Below are 13,190 nucleotides of genomic sequence, written 5' to 3' on the forward strand. Positions count from 1 at the left end.
CTAGTTTGCAGAATGTCCATTGATAACCAACAATACCACCGTAACAAGCTGCGTATGATTTCTTTGTACTGTTTCACAATAGGTTCTTTATGAGAATACCTTACCACGAGAGCAGAAACCCAGTGCACTATCCCAAAGGCATGTCTCTCTGGTACAGGAGTCGGTTTATGAACCCGTGGGCCCCGGTTCATCTGTACGTAGATATGCACGACCAGCACCACCACCAGAACCACAACCCACATACGAAGATGTTGGTTTGCCCATATGGGCTAATCCATGGAGCGTCTTGTGGGATGATATGATGGTAGGAAATAAAGTACTTGGGAAGGGACACTTTGGTGAAGTGGATGATGGTGATGTAAGAGTAAAAGGAGATCTGTGCAGGGCTGCGATCAAAAAGCTCAAAGGTATGTCTTAGTTCACTTTCCATAGTGACAATATAAAACAAAGAGAAGTAGGTTTTACATACTGTAACATAAAAACAATTTAACCTTGATGATGACAAACAATTGTGTCTGCAGTGTTTTCATTTACTATGGCAGTTTAAGCTACCTTCTTCTTTATATATTGTCAATGTCAACCAAACCAGGGACTTGTTTGAAAGTAATTTTACGTTGTACACCGGGAGATGTCATCTCTATGCTCCTTCAGTAGTTCCGATGCTTTGACTTGAGAAACGGTAAATTTATTTCAGAAAATGCACCTTCAGCTGACAGACAACATTTCTTAGAAGAACTGGAAACTATGACTCTTCACGGGAGTCATCCTAATCTCGTCCAGATTCTAGGCGCTTGTCAACATGAAGGTAAATACACACTCAATCCATCTTGAGGAACCGGTCTTTCATAATATAGGTTTTCTCAGTCAAATTCGGCAAATGAGCAGTCAATTTCATTTCCATCCATGCGTTTGAATTAAAGCTGTTTTGATGTTCCGGTTGTTACTGCGTTTCAAATTCAGAACTCGACCATGCGTTCGAAATAAAATCGAATGACCCTTTTCAGTAGCATTCGATTCCGAGCGAAATCGAATAGCTTGGTGGTTAAAATGGCTGCTTATTTGCCGTATTTGACCGAGAAAACCTATATCAACTAACTCTAATATTATATTATGTTCCCTGTCTTGAAAAAAAAAAAAAACGCTCTGGTTGACTATACAACCATGGCCAGTATTTGTCTTCAGTGATAGGACAAAGTACTTTGGGTCGTATGAATAAAAAGTAGTACTTACTTTTACTTGAAAATTTCAAGTATTTACTACCATCCATATGAATAAAAGGAAGTAAAAACTGTTACTTAAAAGTATTTACTAAAATGCTAAAAGTATCTACTTTTACCAAAAAGTAAATTCTTTTAATTTTAGCACTTACTTCCATATGAATAAAACGAAGAATATACTACTAAACTACAAAATGCAAGTAAATACTAGAGATTTTTCAAGGTAGCTCCAGAGCTACCTTGGGCACAGAAGTAAAAGACTCGTCCGAAGTAATGACAGTGTTTATGAATGTTCCTCACAGGATAATTGTTTTAGTCCAAAGGAAAGACATCACTGAAATATTAAATTTACACATACACAGTGTTTCACAACAGAAACAATACACACAAACTCAAACTGCTTTTAATCAAACTTGTTTATGTATTGCTGAGGATAAAATAAAACCGTTTGTAAAAAAACCGTTTTGTATCATTACAGTAAGCTTTTTAAAAAGATATAAAGAATTTTTTCAACTCAGAAATGAATGCCTCGATCATTAAGGCTTATTGTTCATAAAATCAGAAGAAGTAATTTTTTAAACAATTAAATGCATTTCAATAGAATATTGTTCGTGTTATTATTAAAACTTTTAAGTTTAAGTTAAATAGCTATGCTCATATCCAGCTCTCATCTTCTCTATACAGCGCTGTCATGCTCCACTCCAAGTTTCAAAAGCTTAACAAAAACGTTTTTAGTCTGTGTGTCCAGATGAGTCGTCTTCATCAAAATGTTGTCAGAATAAAAACCTCATGGCTGACTTGAAGATTTCTACGTTTCTGTTAAATCAAATGCCGCTTTGGCTGTGTGTGTGTGTGTGTGTGAGTGCGTACGTAGACGTGAATGGGAGTTGTAATACAAAGGAAACCTTTTGTTAAGAGCCATTCAGCCCTATCAGAAGTATTTACTCCAAAGCATTAAGTGAATACTTTGCAGTAAAAAAATTGGTTTATTCATACGGAATTTAGAAGATACTTTTACTGAATGCTTCTACTTGGAAGTTTATGCTTTTACTTTTTGCTAGTACTTGTCAGTAAATACTACTTTTTATTCATACGACCCAATATCCTTGTCATTTGTGTTATGAATAATTGATTCAATGTATTTTCATTTTGAAATTACAATTTGATAAAAAGGTGCGTTCTTAAGAACAAGAATACTTCAGCAATATAATTGTAGTAAGCGTTTGACAACATAAACTTATTGTATTAATTTGTTGCTCTCAATATTTGTTGTACATAGCTATGTATACTTCAGCAATATATTTGTAGTAAGCGTTTGACAAAACAAACTTATTGTATTCATTTGTTGTTGTTCTCAATATTTTTTCAAGGTATATTATACGTAGCTACGGAGTACTTATCCAACGGTGACCTCCGTTGCTTCCTGAGGAAGGCTCGATCAATGGAGGATGATGGTCAAGCATCGCTGTCTCCTCAGAAGCTGCTACAGTTTGCTCTGGATGTGGCTAAAGGAATGCAACACCTGGCTGCACATGGGGCAAGTATACAGTTTCCATTGTCTGCAAAAAGGGTGTAAAGTCTGTCTTAACAAGATCCATAAACAGTCAATATCATCGAAGCAAAAACAACGGTAAAAAACGGGAAAACAACACAAAACAAGCTGTGATGTTTCTTCTGCACACAAATCAAACTAATTCGTCAGTAATAATCTCAGTTTGGAGCATTAGGTTCAAGTATTTTCAATGAGGATTTCATATGGAATACCTCTTTTACAAATTTGTTTAAATACGTAATAAATAAACCTCGCACCCGCCGCCAAGCTCAGCCAAACTTTTTTTTTTTAAGTAGCATTTTAGGGACTCACTTGTTTGAATATAATGTTGTTTCAACACGGCCTCATATGTAATCTCACTATTGTTATGTGTGGTGTTGCAAGGCTGGTTTATTATGCGCTATATGAATGTATAACAAATCGTTTTATTATGTTGTACCTTCCTTGAAAATGCAAACTACGATAAACGGTCATGTTTAGACCTTTAGAATAATTGATCATGATATTCCATCTTACAGGTGATACATCGTGATTTGGCTGCAAGGAACATTCTCCTCGATGATAATCTGGTTGCCAAGGTTTCTGACTTCGGTTTGTCACGTGGAGAAGACGTTTACGTACAGACTTCCAAGGTACTCAACTTTACATTCACATACAAAGACTGCACTAAGTACCTACACACATGTAGCAGTCGAACCAACCAAAATTTACTACCTCCTTTCAAATTCAAAACACTACCAACTCGTCAGACTTGCTCTGAAAAAGTTCCAAACAAACTGGCTGTGAAGGGATTTATTGTTTCAGTTAAAAAATTATTCATCAAGTATTTTTATAAATGATTTATCTCCGTATGAGGTTTTTGTCATATCTTGGTAAATATTGTACTTTTTGCAGACTCGTGTCCCTACTCGCTGGTTGTCCCTGGAATCACTGACCCACCAGACGTACACCTCGATGAGTGATGTGTAAGAAACGTTTTTCTTGACCAAATCATGAACCAACATTAATGTTTTTATGGAAACCATTCGAATTATGTTAATGTGCTTGTTTCACTTGTTCGATAATGTAGACTCATATGAGGTCTTTCTCATCTCCCTCTCTGGTATTTGTTCACTCTCTTCACAGACTTGAAGAGTGATGCGTAAACAAACTTTGTAAAAACAAAGTACAACCGCACAGTAGTGTGAACCGATCGATTAACGTTATCTATCAATGTTGTTTGTATGAGTGGTTGATTTTTTAAGTGGACATTTTTTACTGAACCAACTGACTAACTATATTATTAATAATGATGCAATATGTTTTACACATTAGGTGGTCCTTTGGAATCCTGCTATGGGAGATAGCCACACTCGGTAAGACAATTGTTTCATACCACTTTTAGTAATAGCCAATAGTATTGAACTAAATATTCCACAGTAGTATAACCACGTTGTGACTATTGTGTGTATACAGGTGGGACTCCATACCCTGGTATAAAGACTCAGTTCCTCATATATAGACTGCAACATGGATACCGCATGCCTAAACCGGGCAACTCTGATGCTAAAATGTAAGAGAATTTCATGATTTTGTTTTATAAAAAGAATTCCCGAAAGAGGGATGAGTGAAATCATACATGTAACCATGCATAGGAAATCATCGGACGATACCAAGTGTGATGGAAGTCAGTATCAATCTTGACAGTTTGTTTTAAGGACTTAGACACATTGTAGTATTAAAAACCCTAAAGGAACATCAATTAAATAGCAAAACGAAATATCAAATTCATCTCGTTAACTCGAAATAATATAATTATTTCCCAAACAATATTGTATGTCGAGCAATTTCGGTATTTTGTTTCCCCGAAATACTATTTCGTTCCCTAGAAATAATGCTGTTACCTCGAGTAAATTTTTTCGTTCGCTGGAAACAGTATTTCGAGAGAACAAATTACCAAAAGTGCTAGTGTTTCAATACCGCATCTTTACGATTAGAGCAATGATGTATATGTCCAATTGTATTGTATTGTATTGTATTGTATTGTATTGTAAAAGAGAGGTAAAGTAAAATACAAGGGCAAGTTCATTTCCAAAAACTCGTTAACATTGGTAGGTGTATGTCAACAGGAAGTTACCCACTTAAATGCATGATCTATACAGAACTACAGATAACCCAGTACAAACAACTAAAGAATGATGATATGCTCAACATTTTACGGATTTACATGTACTTAGTTTTTAGAGTAAGTCTGAATTCTTGTAATTATCATGCACAATGCATCTCATTGGAGTTTGATTTGAAGAATCACATTTGTGGCCAAGGATTTTAAATTATGCTTGTCGGTTGACTTGATTATTTGAACAGTTACAATTTGATGTTGAAGTGCTGGCAGGATAATCCGGACGATCGACCCTCCTTCAAGAAACTTGTTTCTGTCCTTAAAAAAATGGCAGACAGCAACGCGAATCAGGTAAGACTAAATATATGTAGAACCGTTTGTTTTTGTTTGAATTGAATTAATTGCTTTACTCATCGGGTATAAAAAAATACTCAATTTTTAAATTCTAATTGAACAGCAACAGATAAAATAAAATGAATGGAAAACATGGAGAACCCCCCCCAAAAAATAAAAAAATAAAAATAAAAATAAAAATAAAAAATATTTATATATATATATATAGAGAGAGAGAGAGAGAGAGAGAGAGAGAGAGTGGACCCCTCCCCCTAAACTAAAAAGAGCTCAAATTGCACAAGAGATACCAGATAAACTAAAACAATTTAAAGACAGTGGTTTTGTAAGTTGTTTGGGTAAATACCACAGTGGTATTCATACTAGAAACGGTTCTGAAGTAAGCCTAATGCTGCTTTTAGAAACTTAGGGGGCAAACATGCATAATGGAACTGTGTAAATAATGCTAAAATTACCTGTTAAATCGACCTTCATATTAAATTACGTGTGAAATTAGATTTTGTAACTAATTTTTTTTGTAATTTGTCCTGATTTACGAACTGAAACTGATTTCAACTATTACAACCACATAATAAACCTCAGTTGCTTAAGGTCTGTGATTTATGCAGACAAAATCTCCAAAAGAAGATTGCCGGTAACAACAAGCATGGAACAATAAATTAATATTCATTGATAAGTTGGGAAGGTAGTGCTTTCTGCCCTATACCAGCCAGGCTTCTGAAGAATGATACCTAAGCATACATCCGTATCGATTGTACATGGGTACCCTGATTCCGCCCCATGAGTGGGTGGCAACGGCCCCTGGAAAACCAGTTGATTGTAGCCCAAACCTTGAATTTGTCAGGCCTTGTGTGTCAGGCGACTTGCAAAAAAATGAAAATAAATAAATAAATCTATTTCTGAAAAAATAAATATTAAATACATATATATTATTTCGGATGTTAAGCGAACGCAATCGGTTAAGAGGTATTAACAGTTCGAAAATACTTCAAAATATACGTCAAAGCCTGTCGTTAGTAAATTGTTGGCAAATGCTTTGTTTCGTATAGTTTATTCATAGAGATGAACTGTAAAGCTTTGTTTATTTATTTACAGATTTACATCCGTCTATTACCGAGTTCGAACAAGTATTTGTACGAGAATATACACCCGGAGTTCGACGACAACTAACTTGATTTTTTCAAGTCGTATGGGCATCGTTTGACACCACGAACCGATATTTTTTCCCAAACGCCCAATACACCCGACATTGTGAAAGAAAGGATATCGTTACATTAATTGTGCTTCTGCAAATCATTGTAACGCTTTAATCTCGCTACTTTTAAACGCGTTGGTGTAATTGGAAAAGCTGAATCAGAGTGCTATTTGTTAGCACATTTTATGTTTAACTCTCCAAAACGCCTTTGTACATTTACTCAGATAATTAATGACATACCATTTATAAAATGTTTTAATTGATTTTATTTTTCTAGAAATAGTACCGTTTCATGGATGTTAGCCGTACACAGTTGAGTGTTACATTCAATCTTTTTACTTGATCTGTTTTTATTTGGAAAAAAATGAAGTTTATTCTCTGAGGACACAAACAATCACAACAGTACATATTGAGTTGGCTTATTGGTATCAACTTCAAGTGCTTAGTTTATTGAACCATGTCACACCACATTGGTTAATTACCAAATGGGAAACAAGTAATTATTTAATAACAAACTTTATTTGACAATTATTTGAAGTTCGAACACTGTTACAGGAATGCTTTAGAGAACAACTGAACACCGGTCCGCTGTGAAATATACACAGAATGCGAACAATGCTTTTTAAAACAATGTATCTTGTAATACTCGATTATTGTATACTACACCTGTAAAATGTGTGCTTGGGATTATTTGTATTCAAGTTTTTGATCGTTGTTTACTATCTTATCAGATTGTAGTTTTTCGTCACGTTTGTTTTTCAGTACGCGCTAGTTTTTGACTTGTTTGCGGGAGTTCGTTACTTTGTCAAATTATAAAGTTATTAAGACAATGAAATGGGTGGAACGATGTGAAATCGTCAGGGTTGTGGTCGTGCGATAATGAACTTAGCCGAAGACGTGGTCTTTTAAATCGCACGGACACGACACTGCTAGGTTTTAAGCGAAAGTCCAAAGATAACCACAACAGTGGTGTGCTTAAACCAATAAATTAATAAGAAATTAACTATGTACATTTATAAGTGCTGATAAAAAAACAATTGTGTTTTTGATATACACTTAATGAAGATTACATCAACTAGTATGTGTTTATGTTCAATCTTGGAACAAGTAATATCCAACAAATGAAACTATGCCCTAAATGAATTTATTTATCTTTCTTATGTTGATTGGCATTCCCTACTAGTATATTTTTTTTACTCGTGACATAATAGCTTGTTCGTATCACTGACAATAACATAATTAAATATAATTAAAGGAACGTTACGTAATTGGTAAAAACAAAAATAGTGAAGATCACAGATTTACAGAAAAAATTACACGGTCTATTGATGATAGTGGAAACAAATCCCTTGAAATATTTCTGTCTGAAATGTCAAATTTGATGAGAAACAAATAATCTAATTTCGCGTTCGGAGTTTATCGCTCAGTGAGCGTTTTATTCATTTTTGTTTTGGGATCGATGCGATGTAAAATTTGTAATCAGTTTTCACTATTTTCTCGTGACCCAGATGGCCGATCGATCTCAAACTTTGTCAGTTTATGTATATGTTGGATTACATAAAGTGCTTACACTGCCAGCAACCTTTTTGCTAGCAAACCAATTTTATAATGTTCCTTTAACTAGAAGTTATATACTAAGTAAACCAACGAACGTAGGGATCAGATGGACAATCAAACAGAAGGAAAATAAACTAGCATCTGATGAGAACATGAAGGACCAATGGCCAATGGGTAAATAGTTCTATGATTAAACATGAAGTTTCGCTAGTGAATAACTCAGTGGCATTGTTATGGTTTAATAACATTGAATCAAAATTAGTGTACTTATTGGAAACGTTTTGACAATTAGCCAAATGTAGAAATGTAGTTACTTATACTTTTAGGCATCTTAAAATAGAATAAAAACAGCAGCAAAATAAACAGCTAATAATTAAATGAAGGAACAACTGTGGCTATTTTCAGGTCTCGCAATTTGTGTTAATTTAACATGATAATAATAATGGGCAGTTCCTACTTGACTTACACCCTGACCCTTTATGCATTTATTACTAAGAACACTTTAGGCACAACTTTACATTATGCAGAACTACCGCGTACAATTTGCGCGAATTTTATCAATAATTCCTTGCAAATAGTCATGAAACCACTTTGCTGCGCAGAACAAATTGACCACTCGAAGCCAAAAAACAAGTTGCCCATAAAAATGGCGTCAATTTCCTTATTGTTACAACATCGTATTCGTTTATATTGTTTAGTGATGATTTAAGGTCACTGTTTTCTATAGAAATTGCAATGTATTTTCAAACTGCGGGTTCTTTCATAATTGTACGATTACAAGTTTGGTGTTGATAACTGGGGTAATACTAACCTGCTGCCTGCTTTGATCGAGATTGAATCTGGGCGTGTTAGTTGGTTCGTAATAATAATAATAATACAAAGTTATCAAATTTTGGAGGAGATTCTGCCCCACTATTCTTGGGATTGGATGTAGGAAACGCCGCCTCTCACGTAGACAATGACTGTATCAAGTCGTTTACCTATGCATACACACAACATTCTTTTGTTAGTTTTAAACAAAGCGAACTAGTGAAGGACCTGAAGATAATTAAATGAGCGACTGCGTATGGTTTTGAGTTAGGGTATTGACATAATGACATGTTTAGCGGATGGGCATGTGATTTCTTTCAAGCCAACCCCTCCACCTTACGGCGAACTGTGTACAAAGTTCTTTTGAAAGCGCCCTCTTTTGATTAAATTTCCTCCAGTGCATGCTAATTTCCCATGGGGACATAATCTCCAAAATAACGTTGATGAGGGGCATTTTATTGTGTGGTTGTTAAAATAAATGTCTAGAGGGCGCTGTGTTATCACAGCTGTATGATTCTCGTTGGACCAAAAATGAGCTGTCTCTGCCCGGGGGTCCCGACAAAATCAATGACGAATGAGTTTCGCCTCTTTGGAAGTCACTTGTAATCATAGGAATGTTATGTCTGTATTTGGGTGATTTCAAGGTAATTCCTGAGAAAGTCTTTGTATGCAGTCCTTATGAATAAAGCTACACGTCCGTGAATACATTATTATGCAGAAATCCTGTTTCAATGGGCGTGTAAGTCCACACAAACGTTTTGTTGTTGGTGTGTGTACATGCGTCAATGGTTACTGCCAACGGCAAACTTCAAATCGTCATGGTGGCCTACTCAAATCCATTCATGACTTCATCACTATCTCAAATGAGAGTGGTGTCTTACGCACCAGCACTATGGGCTAATTATGTTAATATGGCATTTGTAAATAAAAGGTAGACAACCATCACTTGTTTGTTGTGGTTGGTGTGTGTACATGTCAATGGGGACTTGTGCGTTAGTTTTTATTTTATTTAGCTTTTGGCCGCCCATAATAACGACTATTAACGAACTAATTGTTAATAAAAGTAATTAGTAGGCAAGTTTGGAAGCCGGTCCAATTCCACAATCGTTCTTTGCAAAAACGACCTAAGTATCCGTTATTGGTCAAAAAAGAAATAATAATAACAACTGCATTTCCAATTCTATACGATGTTTATTTTTTATCTTTTTACTGAGAATGTTGCACGAAGTCTCTCTGCGCCCGCCGGTGATAAAACACTTTTTGTTTGCACTAGGGTTGAAATATTTCGTTGACACAATAATTATGTATGAAGGTCCAAAACCTTACGTCGAGACGAAAAACTTCCAAATAGATTATTTAACTTCGTTAAATCGCATGACAGAGCCAACCATACTGACTTTGAATTAGCAATAACCATAGCTTGAGATGATCGCAGGCCAATTTTAACCTTTATTCTACACCACGAACTACTTAAGCATTATCAATGGGAATGGTTTCAAAAGGGTTACATTAAGCATGTAACTTCTTAAAGTTTCTTGCTTCGTCACAACGCATATCAGTACTATTTGTCCCGACGGGTACATCCAAAAACTTGCCTCTTTCAGAAATAAAGAGAGTTAATTATGTTTTACTGTTTATCATTCTCATTTTATGCTCGTTCAACCCTTTTCAGGGACCAAGCCCCATGAAATTGAATTAATTGTCATATTTCAAAACTAAGAACAATTCTGGTTTAAATAGAACCAACTAAGTTGTTATGCTCACAATTATTTTGATTAATTACCAATAGTGTCCAACATATGTTGTTGGCGTGAATACTTAAATAGGTACTTTTCGTTTTCGGCGACGGATGGTTCTGCGACGGTTGTTCAGCTAAACGTTGTCGTTTTCAGCACAACGAAGATTCATCCCAAGTACTGTCGTAGAAATTGAGGGACGACCGTCCTTCGCAGAACCATCCGTCGTCGAAAACGAAAAGTCCCTTATAACAGCAGTGTCCGACAACTCATTTATGTGTGATATTCATTCAAGCGTATCAGCAGTTGCGTACTTCTCCATTGTGGCAGCTCCAGCCTCTTCATCATACACTCCATAGGTATCCAAGTTATTTGGTGTTCGATGGTCAGACCAAAGCAGACAACAACTCATACCGCGAGTATCAACGGCAATGTAAGTCTGAATGTTACAAGAAACATAGAGGATGTCAGGATTTTAACGGCAAATGGAGAAAAAAATGGTGGGTGAGGTGGTTCAAACAGAGACCATGCACTTCGACATTAACAATGCCAGCACCAACAGCAGCGGTGTTTGTTCGTCAGAGGTAAACAAAATCATTTATTTTGTTTTACATAAGCTACGCAAAAGAAAAAGAAAAAAAAAAAGAAAAAAGAAAAAAAGAAAAAAACATAAGCTACTTGGGTCATCTACCTTCAAGAAAATGAGTACGAAATTGTTCCTTTACATGTGGGAAAACCCATCTAAATATTTGTTTGAGTAAACTATTGTTTCCTGTTGTTCATAGTTATATAGATGGTACTATCACAGCTTTCTTGAAAGAGGCTGAAAGAGGAAATGTTGCAACAAAACACATTGAGCACAATCAAATCAACAATGCTTGGCTTGAATTCTATAAAGAATTAATAGCATTATCCTTAGTTATTAGCCGGGTAACTTGCCATCAACACATTATAGATACATGGTACTGGGAACTTCATTGGTAATGAGGTTTGTGTTTTCTCAGACTTCAAGAAATGATTGACACACGAACTGTGCAATAGGCCTACACTCGTAACAAGCTAAACGATATCGCTCAATGAACATGTTTTCCGAGGACACCAACTATTGAACTCGACAAATTGCAACGGGCGTGTTTTTTTTTTTTTTTTTTTTTTTTTTTGTTTTCTTCAGCTTCTGTGTTTCCCAATCACCATCGGGTACTCACAGAGGCGGCCTTTATGCATACACATACTAACTGTGGGGGTGCGCTTGCTTCTATTCAGAATATTGTTGTCTCATTCAAAACAAATGTTGGCAAAAACATTTTTCAATCTGAATGCAATAATATCACTGTGTATTGTGACTGGGTTAGACGGCAATTATGTGCTGAAATTAGACACCAGCATTTGGATCTAGAACGTTCATGGAATTATTTGAACACTCCTGTACACCGTGGCCTAGGAGTAGGTGGCTTTAGGCCTCTGGACAAAAATAATTGTAGCCCACACCTTGAAGTGGCCTTCAGGCCTTGTGTGTATGGCGACTTGAATAAAAAAAAAGACTGTGAACTATCGATAGTTCACAGTCCTTTTTTTTTTTAGATTGATATTTTCAGTCTGTTTTATGATAAGTCTGGAGGACGATTTGGAACGAATTAAACTGGACTGTTTCTCCTTATTAGCTAAACAGGAAATTAATATGTCTATTACGGAGCTCCAGGAGTGCTATCCCACATATTGAGATACCGACATAATTTATCTCATCAAGACGACTTATTTCGTGGTATAAGTTGACTTACAGACATAATTTATCTAGCTAAGTCGACTTATTGAAAACAATCAGTCGATTAAGCAACATAGTTTATCTCACCAAGTCGACTTAGATAAAACAAAAAGTCGACTTGCTTACATAATTTGTTTCGCCAAGTCGACTTACTGAGAGTACTAAGTCGACTTACTGACATAATTTATCTCGCCAAGTCGACTTAGATAAAACAATAAGTCAACTTGCTGACATAATTTATTTCAACAAGTTCACTTAGATAAAACAATAAGTTGACTTACTGACATAATTTATTAAGTAAATTTTTTCAAAACATTCAGTCGACTAAGCAACATAGGGATCTCACCAAGTCGACTTAGATAAAACAAAAGGTCGACTTACTGACAAAATTTGTCTCGCCAAGTCGACTTACTGAGAGTACTAAGTCGACTTACTGACATAATTTATCTCGCCAAGTCGACTTAGATAAAACAATAAGTCAACTTGCTGACATAATTTATTTCATCAAGTCGACTTTCTGAGAGTACTAAGTCGACTTACTGACATAATTGTTCTCGCCAAGTCGACTTAAACAAAACAATAAGTCAACTTGCTGACATAATTTATTTCAATAAGTCGACTTACTGAGAGAAATAAGTCGACTTACTGAGAGAAATAAGTCGACTTACTGACATAGTTATGTCGGTATCTCAATATGTGGGATGACACTCCTGGAGCTCCGTAGTCTATCACAAAAAGACGATCAACAAAAAATATTTGGTTTAGAACAGTTCCTCAATATGTTTCTCTCCTTTGTTTTTTTTACCATTTTATTGGACTGGTAGGGATTTTGAAGTTTCTAAACTAACCATTTTTTCATATGAACTATTTCCCTCTGAAATTAAAATCTGGGGAGGGGGCACACAATAA

At 35.6% G+C, this 13,190-nt stretch overlaps 1 protein-coding gene across 1 annotated transcript in view; it reads left to right on the forward strand.

Moving 5' to 3' along the window:
• The window catches only part of LOC139946270 (uncharacterized), a 33,535-nt gene extending 25,194 nt beyond the window's left edge, over positions 1 to 8,341 (forward strand). Inside the window, exons 16-24 of the mRNA XM_071943891.1 lie at positions 83 to 407; positions 695 to 805; positions 2,588 to 2,754; positions 3,288 to 3,401; positions 3,664 to 3,734; positions 4,084 to 4,124; positions 4,225 to 4,321; positions 5,116 to 5,221; positions 6,317 to 8,341. Coding sequence (XP_071799992.1) covers positions 83 to 407; positions 695 to 805; positions 2,588 to 2,754; positions 3,288 to 3,401; positions 3,664 to 3,734; positions 4,084 to 4,124; positions 4,225 to 4,321; positions 5,116 to 5,221; positions 6,317 to 6,391 — 1,107 coding nt within the window. The 3' untranslated portion in view covers positions 6,392 to 8,341. The remainder of the gene's footprint in view (positions 1 to 82; positions 408 to 694; positions 806 to 2,587; positions 2,755 to 3,287; positions 3,402 to 3,663; positions 3,735 to 4,083; positions 4,125 to 4,224; positions 4,322 to 5,115; positions 5,222 to 6,316) is intronic.
• Positions 8,342 to 13,190: the final 4,849 nt, after the last annotated feature.

The sequence above is a fragment of the Asterias amurensis genome, chromosome 13 (genome assembly GCF_032118995.1).
Source record: "Asterias amurensis chromosome 13, ASM3211899v1".
NCBI lineage: Eukaryota > Metazoa > Echinodermata > Asteroidea > Forcipulatida > Asteriidae > Asterias > Asterias amurensis.